The sequence below is a fragment of the Vulpes lagopus genome, chromosome 19, assembly GCF_018345385.1.
Source record: "Vulpes lagopus strain Blue_001 chromosome 19, ASM1834538v1, whole genome shotgun sequence".
NCBI lineage: Eukaryota > Metazoa > Chordata > Mammalia > Carnivora > Canidae > Vulpes > Vulpes lagopus.
In genome coordinates, this window is record NC_054842.1 from 11,390,153 (window position 1) to 11,413,221 (window position 23,069).

The 23,069-nt window shown below is 39.1% G+C and overlaps 1 protein-coding gene across 1 annotated transcript in view; it reads right to left on the minus strand.

The window, feature by feature from the left end:
* The window catches only part of ULK4 (unc-51 like kinase 4), a 595,478-nt gene that overhangs the window by 524,830 nt on the left and 47,579 nt on the right, over positions 1–23,069 (minus strand). The window contains exon 17 of the mRNA XM_041734654.1: positions 17,659–17,737. Coding sequence (XP_041590588.1) covers positions 17,659–17,737 — 79 coding nt within the window. The remainder of the gene's footprint in view (positions 1–17,658; positions 17,738–23,069) is intronic.

Below are 23,069 nucleotides of genomic sequence, written 5' to 3' on the forward strand. Positions count from 1 at the left end.
GATACAGCAAAAGCAGTCCTAGGAGGGAAACACTGCGATACAAACCACTCTCAAAAAATTGGAAAAAAAACTCAAGTACACAAGCTAACCTCACACCTAAAGGAACTGGAGAAAGAACAGCAAGTAAAGCCTACACCAGGCAGAAGAAGAGAGATAAGATTTGAGCAGAACTCAGTGAAATAGAGAATAGAAGAACTGTACAACAAATCCACAAAACCAGGAGAGTTCACTCTTTCAAAAAAATTAATAAGATAGATAAATCCCTAGCCAGCCTTATTAAAAAGAAAAAGGACTTAATAAAATCACGAATGAAAGAGCAGCAAACATCGACATGGTGGAACTGGAGGGTACTATGCTGAGTGAAATAAGTCCAGTGGAGAAGGACAAACATTATATGGTCTCATTCATTTGGAGAATATAAAAAATAGTGAAAGAGGAAAAAAGGAGAAAGGAGAAAAAATGAGTGGGAAATATCAGAGAGGGAGACAGAACATGAGGGACTCCTAACTCTGGGATACGAACTAGGAGGGGGAGGAAGGGAAGATGGGCGGGGGGTGAGGGTGACTGGGAGAAGGGCACAGAGGGGTCACTTGATGGGATGAGCACTGGGTATTATTCTATATGTTGGCAAACTGAACATCAATAAAAAATGAATTTATATAAAAAGTAAATAAATAAATAAACAAAAAGAAACAGGAGCAAGCACGAATACCAAAGAAATACAAACAATTCTAAAAACATATTATGAGCAGCTATCTGTCAACAAATTAGGCAATCTAGAAGAAATGGATGCATTTCTGGAAAGCCACAAATTACCAAAACTGGAACAGGAAGAAATGGAAAACCTAAACAGGCCAATAACCAGCAAGGAAATTGAAGCAGTAATCAAAAACTTCCCAAGACACAAAAGTCCAGGGTCAGATGGCTTCCCTGGGGAATTCTATCAAACGATTAAAGAAGAAATAATACCTATTCTACTAAAGCTGTTCTGAAGGATGGAAAGGGACAGAATACTTCCAGACTCATTTTATGAGGCCAGCATCACGTTAATTCCAAAACCAGACAAAGACCCCACCAAAAAGGAGACTTATACGCCAATATCCCTGGATGAACACAGATGCAAAAATTCTCACCAAGATACTAGCCAATATCCAACAGTACATGAAGAGGTTTTTCACCAGGACCAAGTGGGATTTATCCCCGGGATGCAAGGCTGGTTCAACACTCAGAAAACAATCAGCATGATAGATCACATCAACAAGAAAAAAAACAAGAACCATATGATCCTCTCAATAGATGCAGAGAAAGCATCTGACAAAATACAGTATCCATTACTGATTAAAACTCTTCAAACTGTAGGGATAGAGGAACATTCCTCAATATCTTAAAAGCCATTTATGAAAAGTCCACAGCAAATATCATTCTCAACGGGGAAAAACAGAACCTTTCCCCTAAGATCAGGAACACAATAGGGATGTCTACTCTCACCACTGCTATTCAACATAGTACTAGAAAGTCCTAGCCTCAGCAATCAGACAACCAAAAGAAATAAAAGGCATTCAAATTGGCAAAGAAGTCAAACTCTGCCTCTTTGCAGATGACATGATACTGTATATAGAAAACCCAAAGACTCTACCCTAAGATTGCTAGAACTCCTACAGAAATTCAGCATGTGCCAGGATACAAAATCAATGTACAGAAATCAGTGGCATTTCTATGCACTAACAATGAGACTGAAGAAAGAGAAATTGGGGTATCAGTCCCATTTACAATTGCACCCAAAACCATAAGATACCTAGGAATGAACCTAACCAAAAGGTAAAGGATCTATACCCTAAAAACCACAGAACACTTCTGAAAGAACTTGAGGAAGACACAAGGAGATGAAAAAACATCCCATGCTCATGGATTGGAAAAATAAATTTTGTGAAAATATCTGTGCTGAGGGCAATTTACACATTCAATTCAATCCCCATCAAAATACCATGGACTTTCTTCACAACGTTGAAAGAAATAATCTTGAGATTTGAATTTAGAGAAGACCCCGAACAGCCAGAGGAATATTGAAAAAGAAAACCAAACCTGGGGACATCACAATACCGGATTTCAAGCTCTACTACAAAGCTGAGGTCATCAAAACAGTGTGGTACTGGCACAAAAACAGACACATAGATCAATGGAACAGAACAGAGAACCCAGAAATGGGCCCTCAATTCTATAGTCAACTAATATCCAATGAAGCAGTTAAGAATATCCACTGGAAAAAGGACAGTCTCTTCAATAAATTGTGCTGGGAAAATTGGACAGCCATGTGCAGAAGAATGAAACTAGTCCATTCTCTTAAACCATACAAAAAGATAAACTCAAAATGGATGAAAGATCTAGTTGTGAGACAAGATTCCATCAAAATCCTAGAGGAGAACCAGGCAACACCCTTTTTGAACTTGGCCACAGTAACTTCTTGCAAGATACATCTATGAAGGCAAGGGAAACAAAAGGAAAAATGAACTATTGGGGCTTAAGATAAAATGCTTCTGCACAGCAAAATAAACAGTCAAAAAAACTAAAACACAACCTACAGAATGGGAGGAGATATTTGCAAATGACGTATCAGATAAAGGGCTAGTATCCAAATTCGATAAAGAACTTATCAAACTCGGGGATCCCTGGATGGCGCAGCGGTTTGGCGCCTGCCTTTGGCCCAGGGCGCGATCCTGGAGACCCGGGATCGAATCCCACGTCAGGCTCCCAGTGCATGGAGCCTGCTTCTCTCTCTGCCTATATCTCTGCCTCTCTCTCTCTCTCTCACTGTGTGCCTATCATAAGTAAATAAAAAAAATTAAAAAAAAAAAAGAACTTATCAAACTCAACACCCAAGAAACAAAAAATCCAATCATAAAATGGGCAGGAGACATGAACAGAAATTTCTCCAAAGACGACTTACACATGGCCAACAAACAGCACATGAGAAAATGTTCTGCATCACTTGCCATCAGAGAAATACAAATCAAAACCACAATGTGATACCACACCACACCAATGAGAATGGCGAAAATTAACAAGACAGGAAACAACAAACATTGGAGAGGATGTGGAGAAGGGGGAACCCTCTTGCACTGTTTGTGGGAATGTGAACTGGTGCAGCCACTCTGGAAACTGTGTGGAGGTTCCTCAAAGAGTTAAAAATAGAGCTGCCTCCTGAGGGGGAAATACATTGCAATACAAGCATCCATCCAAAAACTGCAAAGAAAGAAAAAAAAAGAAAAAAAAACTGCAAAGAACTCAAATACAAAAGCTAACCAAATAGATCCTACACCCAGCAGAAGAAGAGAGTTAATAAAGATTCGAGCAGGGAGCTGCGCGGCCCCAGGAGCAGCTCGGAGGGGCTCAGGCAGTGGCTCCCCGGAGAGGGGGCTTCCCAGCCAGGAGCGCGATTCCAACAGCGCAGGCCCAGGAGCACAGGGCACCAGGGACACAGCCCAGGATCCAGCCTCCCCCCGGGACAGGCAGAGGCCAGGAGGGCCCAGGACAGCAAGGACGCACCTGCCCCAAGCTGAGCAGATCAGCGGCCCCGCCCCCAGAGTATCCAGGCCCCTGCAGACTGAGAGCTCTGTAGTTACTGCGGGAGCTGAATCCAAGGCTCCAGAGCTGGCCACTGCCACTGTGGTTGTTCCTCCTGGGACCTCAGGGGGTAAATAACCCCCACTGAGCCTCACAGAAGCCTCACAGGATAAACAGGATAAACAACACTCACTGAGCCCTGCACCAGGCAGGGGGCGGAGCAGCTCCCCCAAGTGCTAACACCTGAAAATCAGCACAACAGGCCCCTCCCCCAGAAGACCAGCTAGACGGTCAGGGGGAAAACAAATTATTGATAAAGCAGCACTGGAAAATTCCAGGGGAAATCAAGGGACTTACAGTATACAGAATCAGAGGATACTCTCCCTTGATTTGTTTTGTTGTTGTTGTTGTTGTTTGTTTGTTTTCTGTTTGTTTGTTTTTTTGCTTTTTGATTTCTGTTTGCTTCCCCCACCCCTTTCTTTTTCCTTTCTTTTTTCTCTTTTTCTTCTCTTTTTTTTTCTTTTTCTCTTTTCTTTCCTTCTTTCTCTCCTCTCTTTTTCTCCTTTTCCCAATACAACTTGTTTTTGGCCACTCTGCACTATGCAAAATGACTAGAAGGAAAACCTCACCTCAAAACAAAGAATCAGAAACAGTCCTCTCTCCCACAGAGTTACAAAATCTGGATTACAATTCAATGTCAGAAAGCCAATTCAGAAGCACTATTATACAGCTACTGGTGGCTCTAGAAAAAAGCATAAAGGACTCAAGAGACTCCATGACTGCAGAATTTAGATCTAATCAGGCAGAAATTAAAAATCAATTGAATGAGATGCAATCCAAACTAGAAGTCCTAACAACGAGGGTTAACGTGGTGGAAGAACGAGTGAGTGACATAGAAGACAAGTTCATGGCAAAGAGGGAAACTGAGGAAAAAAGACACAAACAATTAAAAGACCATGAGGATAGATTAAGGGAAATAAATGACAGCCTGAGGAAGAAAAACCTACGTTTAATTGGGGTTCCCAAGGGTGCTGAAAGGGAAAGAGGGCCAGAATATGTATTTGAACAAATCATAGCTGAAAACTTTCCTAATCTGGGAAGGGAAACAGATATTCAGATCCAAGAGATAGAGAGATTCCCCCTTAAAAATCAATAAAAACCGTTCAACACCTAGACATTTAATAGTTAAGCTTGCAAATTCCAAAGATAAAGAGAAGATCCTTAAGCAAGAGACAAGAAATCCCTGACTTTTATGGGGAGGAGTATTAGGGTAACAGCACACCTCTCCACAGAGACCTGGCAGGCCAGAAAGGACTGGCAGGATATATTCAGGGTCCTAAATGAGAAGAACATGCAACCAAGAATACTATATCCAGCAAGACTCTCATTCAAAATGGAAGGAGAGATAAAGAGCTTCCAAGACAGGCAAGAACTGAAAGGATATGTGACCTCCAAACCAACTCTGCAAGAAATTTTAAGGGGGACTCTTAAAATTCCCCGTTAAGAAGAAGTCCAGTGGAACAATCCACAAAAACAAGGACTGAATAGATATCATCATGACACTAAACTCGTATCTGTCAATAGTAACTCTGAACATGAACGGGCTTAATGACCCCATCAAAAGGTGCAGGGTTTCAGGCTGGATAAAAAAAGCAGGACCCATCTATTTGCTGTCTACAAGAGACTCATTTTAGACAGAAGGACACCTACAGCCTGAAAATAAAAGGTTGGAGAACCATTTACCATTCAAATGGTCCTCAAAAGAAAGCAGGGGTAGCCATCCTTATATCAGATAAACTAAAATTTACCCCGAAGACTATATGAGAGATGAAGAGGGACACTATATAATACTTAAAGGATCTATCCAACAAGAGGACTTAACAATCCTCAATATATATATCCTGAATGTGGGAGCTGCCAAATATATCAATTAATAACCAAAGTGAAGAAATACTTAGATAATAATACACTTACACTTGGTGACTTCAATCTAGCACTTTCTATACTCAATAGGTCTTCTAAACACATCTCCAAAGAAACAAGAGCCTTAAATGATACACTGGACCAGATGGATTTAACAGATATCTACAGAACTTTACATCCAAACTCAACTGAATACACATTCTTCTCAAGTGCACATGGAACTTTCTCCAGAACAGACCACATACTGGGTCACAAATCGGGTCTGAACCGATACCAAAAGATTGGGATCATCCCCTGCATATTCTTAGACCATAATGCCTGGAAATTAGAACTAAATCACAACAAGAAGTTTGGAAGGACTTCAAATACGTGGAGGTTAAGGACCATCCTGCTAAAAGATGAAAGGGTCAACCAGGAAATTAAGGAAGAATTAAAAAGATTCATGGAAACTAATTAGAATGAAGATACAACCGTTCAAAATCTTTGGGATGCAGCAAAAGCAGTCCTGTGGGGGAAATACATCACAATACAAGCATCCATCCAAAAACTGGAAAGAACTCAAATACAAAAGCTCACCTTACACCTAAAGGAGCTAGAGAAAAAACAGCCAATAGATCCTACACCCAGCAGAAGAAGAGAGTTAATAAAGATTCAAGCAGAACTCAACGAAATTGAGACCAGAAGAACAGTGGAACAGATCAACAAAACCAGTAGTTGATTCTTTGAAAGAATTAATAAGATAGATAAACCATTAGCCAGCCTTATTAAAAAGAAGAGAGAGAAGATTCAAATTAATAAAATCACGAATGAGAAAGGAGAGATCACTACCAACACCAAGGAAATACAGATGATTTTAAAAACATGTTATGAACAGCTATATGCCAATAAATTAGGAAATCTAGAAGAAATGGATGCATTCCTGGAAAGCCACAAACTACCAAAACTGGAACAGGAAGAAATAGAAAACCTGAACAGGCCAATAACCAGGGAGGAAATTGAAGCAGTCATCAAAAACCTCCCAAGACACAAAAGTCCAGGGCCAGATGGCTTCCCAGGGGAATTCTATCAAACGTTTAAAGAAACCATACCTATTCTACTAAAGCTGTTTGGAAAGATAGAAAGAGATGGAGTACTTCCAAATTCATTCTATGAGGCCAGCATCACCTTAATCCCAAAACCAGACAAAGAACCCACCAAAAGGAGAATTTCAGACCAATATCCCTGATGAACATGGATGCAAAATTTCTCAGCAAGATACTAGCCAATAGGATCCAACAGTACATTAAGAAAATTATTCACCATGACCAAGTAGGATTTATTCCCGGGACACAAGGCTGATTCAACACTAGTAAAACAATCAATGTGATTCATCATATCAGCAAGAGAAAAACCAAGAAATATGTTCCTCTCATTAGATTCAGAGAAAGCATTTGACAAAATACAGCATCCTTTCCTGATCAAAACTCTTCAGAGTATAGGCATAGAGGGAACATTCCTCAACATCTTAAAAGCCATCTACAAAAAGCCCACAGCAAATATCATTCTCAATGGGGAAGCACTGGGAGCCTTTTCCCCTAAGATCAGGAACAAGACAGGGATGTCCACTCTCACCACTGCTATTCAACATAGTTCTGGAAGTCCTCGCCTCAGCAATCAGACAACAAAAAGACATTAAAGGCATTCAAATTGGCAAAGAAGTAGTCAAACTCTCCCTCTTCGCAGATGACATGATACTCTACATAGAAAACCCAAAAGCCTCCACCCCAAGATTGCTAGAACTCATACAGCAATTTGGCAGCATGGCAGGATACAAAATCAATGCCCAGAAGTCAGTGGCATTTCTATACACTAACAATCAGACTGTAGAAAGAGAAATTAAGGAGTCAATCCCATTTACACTTGCACCCAAAAGCATAAGATACCTAGGAATAAACCTAACCAAAGAGGTAAAGGATCTACACCCTAAAAACTATAGAACACTTCTGAAAGAAATTGAGGAAGACACAAAGAGATGGAAAAATATTCCATGCTCATGGATTGGCAGAATTAATATTGTGAAAATGTCAATATTACCCAGGGCAATTTACACGTTTAATGCAATCCCTATCAAAATACCATGGACTTGGGATCCCTGGGTGGTGCAGCGGTTTAGCGCCTGCCTTTGGCCCAGGGCACGATCCTGGAGACCCGGGATCGAATCCCACGTTGGGCTCCCAGTGCATGGAGCCTGCTTCTTCCTCTGCCTGTGTCTCTGCCTCTTTCTCTCTCTCTGTGTGTGACTATCATAAATAAATAAAAATTTAAAAAAAAAGAAAGAAAAAGGAAACCATAGCTGGGGGCATCACAATGCCAGATTTCAGGTTGTACTAGAAAGCTGTGGTCATCAAGACAGTGTGGTACTGGCACAAGAACAGACACATAGATCAATGGAACAGAATAGAGAATCCAGAAGTGGACCCTCAACTTTATGGTCAACTAATATTCGATAAAGGAGGAAAGACTATCCATTGGAAGAAAGACAGCCTCTTCAATAAATGGTGCTGGGAAAATTAGACATTCACATGCAGAAGAATAAAACTAGACCACTCTCTTTCACCAAACACAAAGATAAACTGAAAATGGATGAAAGATCTAAATGTGAGACAAGATTCCATCAAAATCCTAAAGGAGAACACAGGCAACGCCCTTTTTGAACTCGGCCACAGTAACTTCTTGCAAGAAACATCCACGAAGGCAAAAGAAACAAAAGCAAAAATGAACTATTGGGACTTCATCAAGATAAGAAGCTTTTGCACAGCAAAGGATACAGTCAACAAAACTGAAAGACAACCTACAGAATGGGAGAAGATATTTGCAAATGACATATCAGATAAAGGGCTAGTTTCCAAGATCTATAAAGAATTTATTAAACTCAACACCAAAGAAACAAACAATCCAATCATGAAATGGGCAAAAGACATGAAGAGAAATCTCACAGAGGAAGACATTGACATGGCCAACACGCACATGAGAAAATGCTCCGCATCACTTGCCATCAGGGAAATACAAATCAAAACCACAATGAGATACCACCTCACACCAGTGAGAATGGGGAAAATTAACAAGGCAGGAAACCACAAATGTTGGAGAGGATGCGGAGAAAAGGGAACCCTCTTACACTGTTGGTGGGAATGTGAACTGGTGCAGTCATTCTGGAAAACTGTGTGGAGGTTCCTCAAAGAGTTAAAAATAGACCTGCCCTACGACCCAGCAATTGCACTGCTGGGGATTTACCCCAAAGATTCAGATGCAATGAAATGCCAGGACACCTGCACCCCGATGTTTCTAGCAGCAATGTCCACAATAGCCAAACTGTGGAAGGAACCTTGGTGTCCATCGAAAGATGAATGGATAAAGAAGATGTGGTTTATGTATACAATGGAATATTCCTCAGCCATTAGAAATGACAAATACCCACCATTTGCTTCAACGTGGATGGAACTGGAGGGTATTATGCTGAGTGAAGTAAGTCAATCGGAGAAGGACAAACATTGTATGTTCTCATTCATTTGGGGAATATAAGTAATAGTGAAAGGGAATATAAGGGAAGGGAGAAGAAATGTGTGGGAAATATCAGAAAGGGAGACAGAACATAAAGACTCCTAACTCTGGGAAACGAACTAGGGGTGGTGGAAGGGGAGGAGGATGGGGGGGTGGGGGGTGAATGTGTGACGGGCACTGAAGGGGGCACTTGACAGGATGAGCCCTGGGTGTTATTCTGTATGTTGGCAAATTGAACACCAATAAAAAATAAATTTATTATTAAAGGAAAAAAAACATGAAGATAACAGGCTCCTGAAATAACCTGGGGATATAGGACCAGGTTGTCCTCTGTAGGGCTGCATAAATCACTGACACTCCCAGAGAGAGAACACTGTTGTTTTTGGGAATGGATAGAGACAAGGCTGGCTAGACAAGCAAAGGCAAAGCTGGCCATCCTCAGCACCGTGGCTTTTCTCAGTGGGTCTTCTTGTTTCTTTCCTGAGTAGTGTTTCCCACACAGGAAGGGCTTATACATATTAGCTTCCTTCCTAGGTTTTATTGGGGGTACAAAATAAGTCCTGTGTAAGAGATGATCTCTGTCCATTTGGGACCCTGCAATTGATAAGGGGAAATAAGACATGCCCAATAAGAAGTAGGAGGCTTTATCCATATAATGTGAAAGACTGCTATGGATAAATTACAACAAACCCAGAGAATTAAAGTTTTTCAATTTAAATGGGGGAAAAAAAAGAAATAGGGAAAGGGATTATAAGGAAAAGGAGGGGAACTGAATGGGAAAAATTAGAGATGGAAACAAACCATGAGGAATCCTAACTCTGGGAAACAAAGGGTTATGGAAGGGGAGGTGGGTGGGGGGATGGGCACTAAGGAGGGCACTTGATGGGATGAACATTGGGTATTATACTATATGTTGGCAAGTGAATTTAAATAAAAATAAATGGAAAAAAAATTTTTTTTAAAAAAAGCAGTGACACCTCTTCCATAGATCCATCTAATTGGTCAAATTTTGGCTCCTAGGAATCCCTGGTGGGATTTTTCAATCCTTGGCCACTGTTCTCCTTAGAGTCATCAGATGAACCAGTCATCAGATGAACCTCCCTATAGGGTTGTACACTCTCCGGGATTTCAAATGTCTACTTGGCAACCACATGGACACCAAATGACATCCTGAAAAATCAGACAACTGGTTAAAATCAACAACCACCTTAGAGTCTCCTTAGAGTCATCAGATGAACCAGTCATCAGATGAACCACCCTATAGGGTTGTACACTCTCCGGGATTTCAAATGTCTACTTGGCAACCACATGGACACCAAATGACATCCTGAAAAATCAGACAACTGGTTAAAATCAACAACCACCACGTAAGTGATGAAGACAGGGACTACGTGGCCTTCCAGCCTGACAACCCTTAATGGAAAACAGTGAACATGGGATTCTTCGGCCTGCTAAGAGCATGACCAAAACGAGGGAATTATTAAAATCAAACACAGAGACCAGACTTAAAAATTCCCTGAGCAGATAAAACCAGTTAGTCATACAAACAAAGCTTAATTTAACTTATTTTGAAGAACAAGCAAGGATAACTTGACCTAGGTCACTTCTTGCTTTTCTTCTGGATACTATAAGTAAAATGTAAACAGTTCTCCAAAATCAGTAGGAGGTAACCACTAACCAATTCCCTTTAAGAAAATTCCAGTATTATAACCAATCACCGTAAAGACTAAACACTCTCTGCCTTCACAGTATATAAGCTGCTTTACCACAGACTACTTCTGATCCTCATTCCATGTTCTGAGTGCTCCTAGTTTACAAACTATCCCTTTAGTATGTGCACAATAAACTTTTACTAATTACTACTTCAAAAAAATTTAAAAAGTAAAACACATCTGAATACTGACTGACAGGATATTCAGAAAATACTACTGATTTTGTTGGGCATGATAACAGTGTTGTGATTTTTTTTTTAACTCTTTTCTCATAGATAAATACACTGAAATGTTTATGAATTAAATATGGCACCTGGTATTTTTTTAAGATTTATTTATTTATGACAGACACAGGGAGTGGCAAAGACATATGCAGAGGGAGAAGCAGGCTCCCTGCCGGAAGCCCAATGCAGAACTCAATCCCAGAACTCTGGAATCACAATCTGAGCCAAAGGCAGACATTCAACCACTGAGCCACCCAGGTGCCCTGACATCTGGGATTTAAAAAAAAAAAAAAAAATTTCTACCATAAGGACGTGGGGGAAAGGAGAGGGAATGAATGAGATGGGGAGGAGGAGGGTAGAAGGTAGAGAGAGATGACAACATTGGCAAAGTGCTGGTGATTATTGGAAGTGAACGGTATCCCCTGATTCTGGTCTATTTTTATGTATGTTGAAATTTTCTACAATAAAAATGTTTAATGAAGGGATCAAACTAGAATGTCTGCTAATTTTCTTTCCAGTTCTAAATAGATTCTATTAGATTTTATATTCAACTTCATAAAATACATCCATTACATGCTTAAAACCAAATCTCTGCGCCAGAACATCAGGAATACTTCTTAAAAATTATTACATATAAGAATCATAATCATTACAGGGTGGTAAGTATGTTGTCTAGGAAGAAAGGCTGACTCTTTTGTAGAAAAAATGAAGAATGTAATAAATGCTTCTAAATACATACAAGAGATCACGACAGCTCTTTCCTGTGGCACTGGTGAAAGAGTTAGATGAAAGAGACTTAAATTATGCCAAGATAGCAAAATAGCTTTTTCTCCATCTCTTCTCTTTGTAACAAATTATACTGCCATACTTTCCTACCATTCTTTTAATCATTTATTAAATCCTTCAACACTGACTCAGTGCCTAAAATACTCGTTGCTCGGCTGGCCAGGCACTGTGGGATACAAAGATAAATTATTAAAAAAAAAAAAAAGAAAAGAAAAAAGTTGTACACCTTAAATGCCTGTAAGATCTTCAACCATATTTTTTTTTCATCTACCAGTAGTAAACCTCCTATTGAAATCTGTCCTATCTCACACTTGAAATTTTATATGATTTCCTGAAAAACTATCTAGGAAAACCTACAATTATGAGTGTTACAGAAACCTGGTCTCCAGAAATCTGAAGCTAAGATTCATCTATGGACTCCCTCCTCACAAATCCCCTGAAACGACTGCATTTTTCTGTACAGGCTACCACGGTGTTTGTTGATCTCAAATGGTAATAATGGACAATGGAATAAAACTACATGCCATGCAGCAAAAACTCCAAAAACCTGGGAAAAGATGAAACACTGTACTGTATACCTGTTAAACCAGCTTCTTGAAGTTGAAAGATAAATTCTTAAACTTGTAAAACTTTGTTTCCAGTGTTTGAGTGCCCTCTACTGGCTGCCCTAATTATCACAACCAACTGTTCATAGGAATTCAGAGTGAGTGTGAGGAATAAAAGATGGAATCATCAGGAACACGTGGCACAATTTCAAGTTACTCTGTGAATTTCTCATTCTCCACAGGAACTTAGTTCACAGTATGCATAATTCAGAAATTCCCACAGATAACTCCTTACACACTATTGCATTTTTTTAAGTAAGTATAATGTTTTCCAAGTTTAATTTCAAATAAAACATCAACAGTGCATGAATGAAGGACATAAGAACCTCAGGAATTAACACCCATTCCTCCCCCCTTGATGGAGGCAGCATTAAGAACACAGTGTTTCATAAGGAAGAGCAACAGGACCTGGGCAGTATTTCGAGAACAGGAGGTACACAGTCTCTGAACAGAGGGAAGCATTGGGTAGTAAGCAAACTGGAGGGCACACAGAGACAAGTATGGTTCAAGAACTGTCCAACCACACACACGTGGTGGCAGCAGCAACAGCAATTGCCAGGGGGACAGACCATGGGCATGGAGTCAGGGGCTGAGCTAAGCATGTCACTCAGGGTGACTGACAGGTCCCCAGAGGGCTTCTGCCCAGATCCACAGGAATTCTCCAGCAGTGGACAACAGAATATACTGTCTGCAGTCACGCACACGGAGCCCCCAAACATAAGGACACCCCCAAACATAAGGACACCATAAGGTTGTTCAGACAACCTCTTAGTTCCAGCCCTGGCATCCAGCCCATCTTCCCAGATTCAGACACAGGGCACCTCTTACCTCCACACCTTCCATGGCTTCTACCTATATCCACCTCTCCTTCAGCATGTCCAGCATCAAGAGGGAACTGACCCTCCCCACAAGAGCCTTCACAGCCCTGACACTTCTGAATATAGAGATCAATCTTTCCCAGGAAATGTCCTACTGATGTCTAGGACAACAGTCTCTAATCAGGTGATTCATTCAGGCTTGCTGCCCTGTGCTGGGGTTCATCATTCACAATGCTATTTAGTATGCCATTGTGTGACTGTGACACACTTCATCCATTCTACTGTTGATACACAAACAGGTTATTTCAAATATAAGGCTGTTGCAGATAATGCTGGTGATACACATTCTTGTACATGTCACTTGGTACACTAGGTTGCAAGGTAGGGGACGCCGGCTTACAGAGTAGAGATGTGCTCAGTTTTCCAGTGTGGCTGTGCCCAGGTCCATTCCCAACAGCAGCATACAAGCCTGTCTTCTGCTCAGTACTTTCACTAACATTTGGGACTGTGAGACTTCATTTTTGCCAAACTGGTGACTGTTTTGCTATTTCATTTTGGTTTTGATTTGCATTTCCCTGATACCTCAGGATGTTCCACATTGAATATTAGAATTTATATTGGCAAGACCTGGTTATTAAAGCCTGCCTTCAAATATAACAGCAATAAGGCAATCTGTCAACACTTTGAAATCTATCCAGAAAGCAAGCCTATATCCAGAATAAAATAATTTTTTACTGCCTCTACCACTACGAACTTGGTCCAAGTCACCATCACCCCTCATCTGAACTACCACATACCATAGGCTCTTAAAGTGGTCTCTCTACTTTGCCCCTGTCCTCGTAACACAGTAATCCTCTTCAAACATAAGCCACATCAAGGCTCTCCTCTGACCAAATTCCTCCAATGGCTTCCCATCTCATTCAGAATAGAGTCCCAATTCTGACTAGGGCTTATGACAAGCTTGGCATCGATGACCTAGCCCTGGCTACCTCACTAACATCATCTCCTGTATTCTCCTCTTGAGTCTCTCTCTCATTTAGTTCCAGCTACATCACCTCCATGTTGCTCCTCAAAACATGCTAACCACTCTTCTATCCCCCGTCCTTGGCACCTGCTGCTCACCCAAGTGAGGGAACCTTCCCTTCAGGTTTCTGCTTAGAGGTTCTTCTCCAAGGCTTTCCATGACCAACCCATCTAAAATAGTGCTAAAATAGTACCATCTCATCCTTCCCAAACCCTACTAGCCTACTTTATCTTTCTCATTGCATCTATCGCCACCTCACACTAGATATCTGCTCTCTCCTCACACTAGAACATAGACCCTATCAGAATGGGGATTTTTATCTCTCTGCTCAGCACTGTACCCCAGTGTACAAGCCAATACCTTGTATATACACAGCCACTGACACATATTTGTTAAGGAACAAAAGAGTATCAATACAGAAAATAAAATAGTATCTATGAATTTCTTCTAGAACAAGAATTTGCCTGGAGTAATAATGGTCTTTCCGCATGTAACACACTACCATGCCCAGAACAGATAATAAATGCTTCAATTAGTAAAAGAACAAATTTGCCTTTTCCTTTGCTATTCCCTTCTCTCCTACCCTACCAGATCTTCTAAAACAATGCAGAATTGACTTCCATATTACCATTAATTTTTTCATAGTATATGTATTCTTTTTTATGAATTCATTCTTTCCAGGTTGTACTTCATTAACAGCTACTATTCAGACTTAAATGCTAATGGATTCATTGTTTGCTTTAAGATTTTATTTATTTATTTGAGAGAGAGTGTGAGTGAAAGCAAGCATGAGTAGTCGGGGCAGAGGGAAACATAGAAACAGACTCCCCACTGAGGAGGGAGCCTGACACAGAGCTTGATTCCAGGACCCTCAGCTCATGACCTAAGCTAAAGGCAGATGCTTAACCAACTGAGCCACCCAGTGCCCCAGATACATTGTTTATATTTGCTTCTTTACGATACCTGAAAATTTGGTTAGAGGCAGCTACTCAAGTAGCTTGCTCAAGCGCAAATTTTTTAAAAAGTTGGCGAAATTAAGACTGATACTAAGAAATTTTAAGAAAGACTGATATTAAGACTGAGTCTCTGAATTTCCAAACAAGTCTTCTTCCTATCCTGACAAACAGGCAATAGGATGGCTGTACAGAGAAATTCAAGGTCACATGATCCCTTAAATGTTCCATTACTATTGTTTTCTGTATCTTCAGTTTGTAGTGTTACAAATAAATCATATGCAAGTCTAATTTGCCTTTAATTTGTTTATAATCTGAGTTTTAGTTTTCTTTTTCTCTTGTAATTACAAATTTCACCAGGATAGGTCTGAATGTGCATTTTTTTTCAATGTCTTGCCTGACATTTGATGAAACCTTTCATCTAAAGATTGAGTCTTTCTTTAGCTCAGGGTGAAATTTTCTTCTATTATTTCTTTCATGAATGTTTGCTTTGATCTCTCCTTCTTGAAATCCCATTATGTTTATCTTAGATAAGTGCTGTCCAACAGAAATACAATTCAAGCCACAAAGGTAATTTAAAATTTTCCAGGAGCCACATAGAAAAAAATAAAAAGTGAAATTAATAAAAATATCCAAATATGTCCAAAATATTATCATCTGCAAATGTAGTCTGTAAAAAATTTCCAGGTGAGATGCTTTCCTCCTCTTCCCCCCCCCCCCCCCCCCAATACGGAGTCTTCAAAATCTGATATGTCTCTACTTGAAGCTCATCTCAATTCAGACTATCTGCTTCTCAAAGGTTTGATAGCCATTTTGGGCTAGTGCGTGCCATATTGGTCAGCAGAACAGATCTTCTAGAACTCTTTTCCAAGCTTTTTTATTTTTTAGTTAATTTTTAACCTTTCCTTTTCTTCTGAATCCTAAGAGAAAGCATCCAGCTGATCTTTAAATCCACTAACTTCCTAAAGTATTTACCCTACTCATGATGGTGCCTATTGAACATTTTTTTTTTAAGATTTTATTTATTCATGAGAAACAGAGAGAGAGAGAGAGAGAGAGAGAGAGAGAGAGAGAGAGAGGCAGAGGGAGAAGCAGGCTCCACACAGGGAGCCCGATGCAGGACTCGATCCTGGGACTCCAGGATCACGCCTGGGTCAAAGGAAGGCGCCAAACCGCTGAGCCACCCGGGGATCCCCCCTATTGAACATTTTAATTCAACAGTCATGCTTTACACCTCCAGGGCCTCACTTCATGGCCCACTGCTCCTGATTATCTAGGAATGCCCTCTAGAATGTCAGGACTTGGTCTTAGAATTTTAACTTCTTCTATCTCCAACAGCCACTCTTGTATTGTAAAACCTTGCTCTGAGTCATCGGAAAAAGTCCCCACTTTTGAGCTACTAAAGCCTCTCTGCTTAGTGACACTGCCCTATGTGCTGGGTCTTTAAAAAAAAAAAAAAAATCTATGTATCTCCAATAGCCAAGTTGGGTACCACCAGAGGTCACAGAGGCCACAATTCACTCTTCTGGGTCCAAAAAACAATAAAAAGGTTAAACTTAGTGACATTTCCTATAGTGGCTCAGAAATCTCAGTTTGTAGGAAATGGGGATAGAGTTAAAAAACAAAGGAAATCCTTAAATTAACTGTCCATTTCATGTCCACTTAGAGAGACCAGGGCTAACTGAGATGCCATCCCAGGAACCGGTTGAGACACTGAGAGTTACAGAACATTTTCCACCACTACATAAAGTTCTATTGGGCAATACTTGGCTAGATGATTCCTCTTAAAGCCCCAAATACCACATCACAGGTTCTGGCTCTCCAAAACTCCCTTCTTCCCACTTTCTCCTTCCTTCAGTTGTTCTTGCTCTTGCCCCTAAAAGCCTTGGTTCTTTTCGCCTATTTCAACTCCTGACACTCCTCTAGTCCAAGCAATAAAGGACACTCAAAAAGGCAGTACAATGATAGCATTCACTTGATGGAACTTAGATGTACTGATTAACTTAGAAATGCTTCCCAGTATCAGTACTTGAAAAAAAAAAAAAATGCCTGATATTTCTAAGTATCTTTCAAGCATGCATGGCCATTTAATACTGGGATCATTGTCAGAAATAACTGACAATTGGTGAGGATGAAAACACTAAATTCTAGGTGAAAAGGATTTTAATCTGAAGTATGAACTGAGCTTCAACTAGGAAATAAGTTAGGTATAATAAAATGTTGCTAGACTACAAGAAAACTCATAATAAAAGACCTACCCAAAAATTCTTGAAATAATACTGAACAGAGCCCACAAGCCTTTTAACTCTGCCATATCACCTTTAATAACAGAATACGTTGTAAATGTGCAGCTATGTTTACGCCTAAGGGTCTACTGAGGTTATTTTCTAATTGCCACAATTCCACAAAGAAAACTTAAGTGAAAGTCAATGTACGCTGCATGTTCTAAATTACAAAATCAGGAACAACCTTTTTTGTCATTTGTAACAGTTCAGTAATAAAAGAGAATTACCTCGGTAACAGGTGTATTTTCCTGGAGCTCAGTTGTATGCGAGGCCAGTAAACCAATCACCCGAGCAACCTTGGCCCGTCTGTAAATGAAGAAAAATAAGCTCTGAAGAGGAGAATTAGGGACCCAAGTAACCAACCCTGGTTAATTACGTTACACAATGTGAGCATTAACAAAAGATAAAAATGAGATGTGCCAGGGTGAGCATTTACTCTCCCACCTATATGGTCCTTCCATACGCGAAGAGACATGAACAGCAATGCCCTCTGCAGGACCCTCTGTTAATGACTAAGGTTGAACAAGTTGTGCTTTAGTATTAAATGCAAAATAAAATTTTGGCAAGGCCTAACCAAAGAGGAGAAGGAAAATGTATTTAACCCTTTTACTTCTAAGTACAGCACTATTTGGCTAAAAGTTATGTCCTACTTATTAATAGACCAGTAATTTTATACATAAGAGGTAAAAAATATCAGAACAGTTAAACATATATTTACATATCTACTTTTATAGAAATTTTTACAATGATAGATCTTACAAATATTGTTCTAAAAACTACTAGTTTTAGTGAGGAATTTGTTTCCTTATCCAACAGAAAATAAGGTTGAAAAATTATTAAATATCATTTTCAGATGGTTTGCAAGAGTTTGGTCCTAAGATTTTATTTAATTGGAAAAAATGCTTGAATATATGAGTTGATGAGAACCGTATTTTTTTCCCTTGAGAACTGTATTCTCATTGATGCTTACATATTCTCTGAGCTAATCAGTGTGTACATCAGCCAGAGACCTCTACTTTTCCAATTATTTACACAGGAGGGAAAAAAATCAGAGAAGTATCACAGGGAAGTGTTCATGCTGTCAGAACTCTAACATACAGACATAATTCTTAGGGATTTCAACACTTCTTGAATTAATCATTCAAGTCTCTCAACAAGTTAAAGTCCTAGGCATTTGTATGACTAGCATCTTGTCTCTAAATAAAGATTATACTGTTTATTCACTGTACAGTGTTATACAAGTGTACAATATACTGACTCAACACTTCCATACATCACCCAGTGCTTATACAAGTGCCCTCCTTAATCCCCATCACCTATTACACCCATCCTCTCACCCACCTTTCCTCTGGTAACCATCAGTTTGTTCTTTTAAGAGTCTGTTCCTTGGTTTGTCTCTCTCTTTTTTTTTTTTTCATTGCTCCTTTTTGGGTTTTTTGCTTATTTGTTTTGTTTCTTAAATCCCACATAAAAGTGAAATCATATGGCTTTTGCCTTTCTCCAGCTGACTTATTGTACTTAATATTATACTCTCCAGCTCCATCCCAATTGTTGCAACTGGCAGGATTTCATTCTTTTTTATGGCTGAATGATCCACTGTTGTGTATATACATCTTCTTTATCCAATCATCTATCAGTGAACACTTGGACTGCTTCCATAGTTTGGATATTGTAAATAATGCTACAAAATACATAAAGGTGTATGCATCCCTCTGAACTGTTTTTTGTATTAAATACTCAGTAGTGCAATTACTGATTCATAGGGTGGCTCTATTTTTAATTTTTTGAGGAAGCTCCACACTGTTTTCCACAGTGGCTACACCAGTTTGTATTTCTACCAACAGTGCACCACCACATCCTCACCAATATTTGTTATTTCTCGTGATTTTTATTTTAGCCATTCTGACAGGTGTGAGGGGATAGCTCATTGTAGTTCTGATTTGCATTTCCCCGATGATGATTGATGCTAAGCATCTTTTTAAGCATCATTGGCCATCTGGAGGTCTTCTTGGAGAAATGTCTGTTCATGTCTTCTGCCCATTTTTTAACTGGATTTGTTTTCTGGATGTTGAATTATATAAAAGTTCTGTATATATTTTGGATACTAACCCTTTTATTGATAGGACATTTGCAAATATCTTCTCCCATTCAGTAGGCTATCTTTTAGTTTTGTTGATTGCTTCTTTCACTGTAAAGAAGCTTTTTATTTTGATGTAGTCTCGAAAGTTTTTTGGCTTTGATTCCCTTTGCCTCAGGACACCTATCTAAAGAAAATGTTGCTATGGCCGATGTCAGAGACATTACTGCCTGTGCTTTCTTTTAGGATTTTCATGGTTTCAGGTCTCACATTTAAGCACTTGATCCATTTTGAGGTTATTTATGTGTATGGTGTAAGAAGTGGTCCAGTTTTCCCAACAGCGTGTGTTGAAATGACAGGCTTAAAAAGATTATACTTTAAAAGTAACCATTTGAAAAAGATTTGGTAGGACATTGGATCAAAAGTTACAAGAAAAAGCATCTAGTCACTGCTCTGCCACTACCTCATTTTCTGACCACAGCCAAGTTGATTAGGTTTCAATTTTCACACGTGTGCAATTTTGAAGGATAGATGGATTAACTTCTAATTTTTTTTTACAATGATGAAACAAATGCTTATTATCAAAAACTGACTAATGACAGAATGTCTAAAATTAACAAGTCAGGAAATAACAGATGTTGGTAAGGATGCCGATTAAGGGGAACCGTCTTACACTGCTGGTGGGTATGTAAACTGGTAACAGTAGGGAGGTTCCTCAAAAAGTTGAGAATAGAGCTACCCTACCACCCAGCAATTGCACTACTAGGTATTTATCCCAAGGATACAGACATAGTGATTCAAAGGGGCACCTGCACCCCAATGTTTATTGAAGAAATATCCACAAAGCCAAACTATGGAAAGAGCCCAGATGTCCGTTGACAAGAGGAATGAATAAAAAAAGATGTGGTGTATATATATACAATGGAACATTACTTGGCCATCCAAAAAAAAAATCTTACCATTTGCAAGGACATGAATGAAACTAGAGGGTATTATGCTAAGTAAAATAAGTCAATCAGAGAAAGACAAATACCATATGATTTCACTCGTATGTGGAATTTAAGAAAGAAAACAGATAAACACAGGGGAAGGGAAGGGAAAACAGAGGGAGGCAAACCATAAGACCATAAGAGACTATAGGAAACAAACTGAGAGTTGATGGGGGTAGAAGGAATGAGGTAACTGGGTGATGGGCATTAAGGAGGGCACTCATAATGAGCACTGGGTATTGTATGTAATTGATAAATCACTAAACTACCTCTAAAACTTAATTTAAAAATTAAATTTAAAATCAATTAATTAAAAATTGTTTAAAAAACGGACTAATGAATTAGAGAATGCAAAGCAAAAACTAACTTATCTTGGCTCAAGGACAAGCCCGAAGTACTTAAGAAACCTTATTTTTTTCAATCTACACAAATAATGCCTACAAGATTTACTCAACTAAAAGAAACATGTACTATAACATGATCATTAATATTTCCCAAATCTCATCAGAAACAATTCCTTTCAGAACAAGAGAAAACACACTATCTTAACATCCTTATAGTTTTAAATTATAAACTATTTAAAGTAATAAAAACATTTCTCAGTTTATACCAAACACTTCATATAACTATATCTTATATGTGATGCTGTCAAAAATCAGGCTTATCAGTTTTCTTACTAAATTACTAAATTTCACCACTTTGGGTGCCCCTAATATCCCATTATACTGTACCTCAGAAGTATATTCATATACTTGACGTATGACATATTCACGTATTCATGACAGCACAGAAAATTGCACTGGCCAATAACCTTTGTGCAATGACAGATATGTTCCAAATCTAAATTGTTCATGCTATATAGAATATACCCATCAGTCACATGTGACTATCAAGCACTTAAAATATAGCTGGTCCAAGTGAAGAACTAATTTTTTTGTGGAATTACTTCTAAATTTAAATTTTAATAACCACATGCAGCTAATGGCTACCACATGAGAGTAGATCTAAAATGTTGTAGTTCCTTCTTCATGTGTTTACCTGTTTATAATTTGTGTCCTCCAACTGGCCCAGAAGGTCATGAATATAAGACCTGGTAGTGCTCAACAACACAAACACCAAAACAGTACCTTGCATTTAGCAGGCCCTCAATAAATGTTTGTTGAATGAACAGAACATCGACATCAAAAAAAGATAACTAAATGATCAGTAGAATAGCAGTAGATAAACATATGACTGCATGAGGTAAACAAAAGTGGAACAGGGTTTTCCGACATAAACCTCAAACAAGAATTTAAGGCTAACACCGCTAAATGAAAAAAAGATTCCTCGTAAATTAAAAGCAGGATAACCTAATAAAGGGTATTGTTATACGTCATATAACAAAGAATTATGAGTAAAACCAAGAGTAGTGGGAAACTTCAACCTATTTCTCTTCCAAGTACAGTAAGAAGGCCAAAATGAAACCCATAAATAAAATTAGTAAGGCCAAAATAACAGATGTATATACCAAACTTACTACCATCTACGAACAGTGACCACACTCACTCAGTGAGAGGCGACATTTATTACTCTGAAATTAAATATCCTGGGCCCAGTCTTGTCCCCACCGTAAGAGAGACAGGGGGACAGCTCCTTGGCTACTCATACTTTGTGTGCCTGGTTACTTTTTGTTAAATAGGACTACAATATGTACCTCCACAAGTTGTTCAAAGAATCAAAAGAGAATTCATGTGAAGCAATTACCATATCATCTGGCATTTAATATGTGTTGCAGGAGTTAGCTATTATTACATCATTTACTACATTAATAACATTTTTTTAGATGATTTTATACTGGACCACAAAAATAAATGCACAGAATCCCTAAATGCAGAAATTATATAGAACACGTTACATTAGGGATGCCTGGGTGGCGCAGCGGTTTAGCGCCTGCTTTGGCCCAGGGCACGATCCTGGAGACCCGGGATCGAATCCCACATCGGGCTCCCGGTGCACGGAGCCTGCTTCTCCCTCTGCCTATGTCTCTGCCTCTCTCTCTCTCTCTCTCTCTCTCTCTCTGTGACTATCATAAATAAATAAATAAATAAATAAATAAATAAATAAATAATTTTTAAAAAGAACACGTTACATTAAAAAAGTGAAATAACAAAAATGAAGAAAACAAACATATATAAATTCAGAAGTACTTTTTCAATTTTCATTGGATGCATGAAATATACAAATGTCCATCAGTCACAACCGCAATCAACACAAATAATACCAGTTGCAACCTAGGAGCATTCTGCTGCTTTATGGAGAAGACTGGACACTGACATCGACCTTTCTGTTCCCTTAAGAGTCTGCTCAAAGAAAACATAATTTATAATTAAATGATAACTAGAAACAGAAAGAAGCGCTGAAAGTAGACCAAAATGTTTAAGAAAATCCCAGATGATCAGCATAGATGAAATCATATTGACAGAAAATGAACAGAAGAGATCCCTAAGAACCAAAGATAAAGGCAGATTTTCCCAAGGAAGCCCCATAGACTCAGTAAACTAAAACAAAAGGTGAGGATGAGCCACTGGATGAC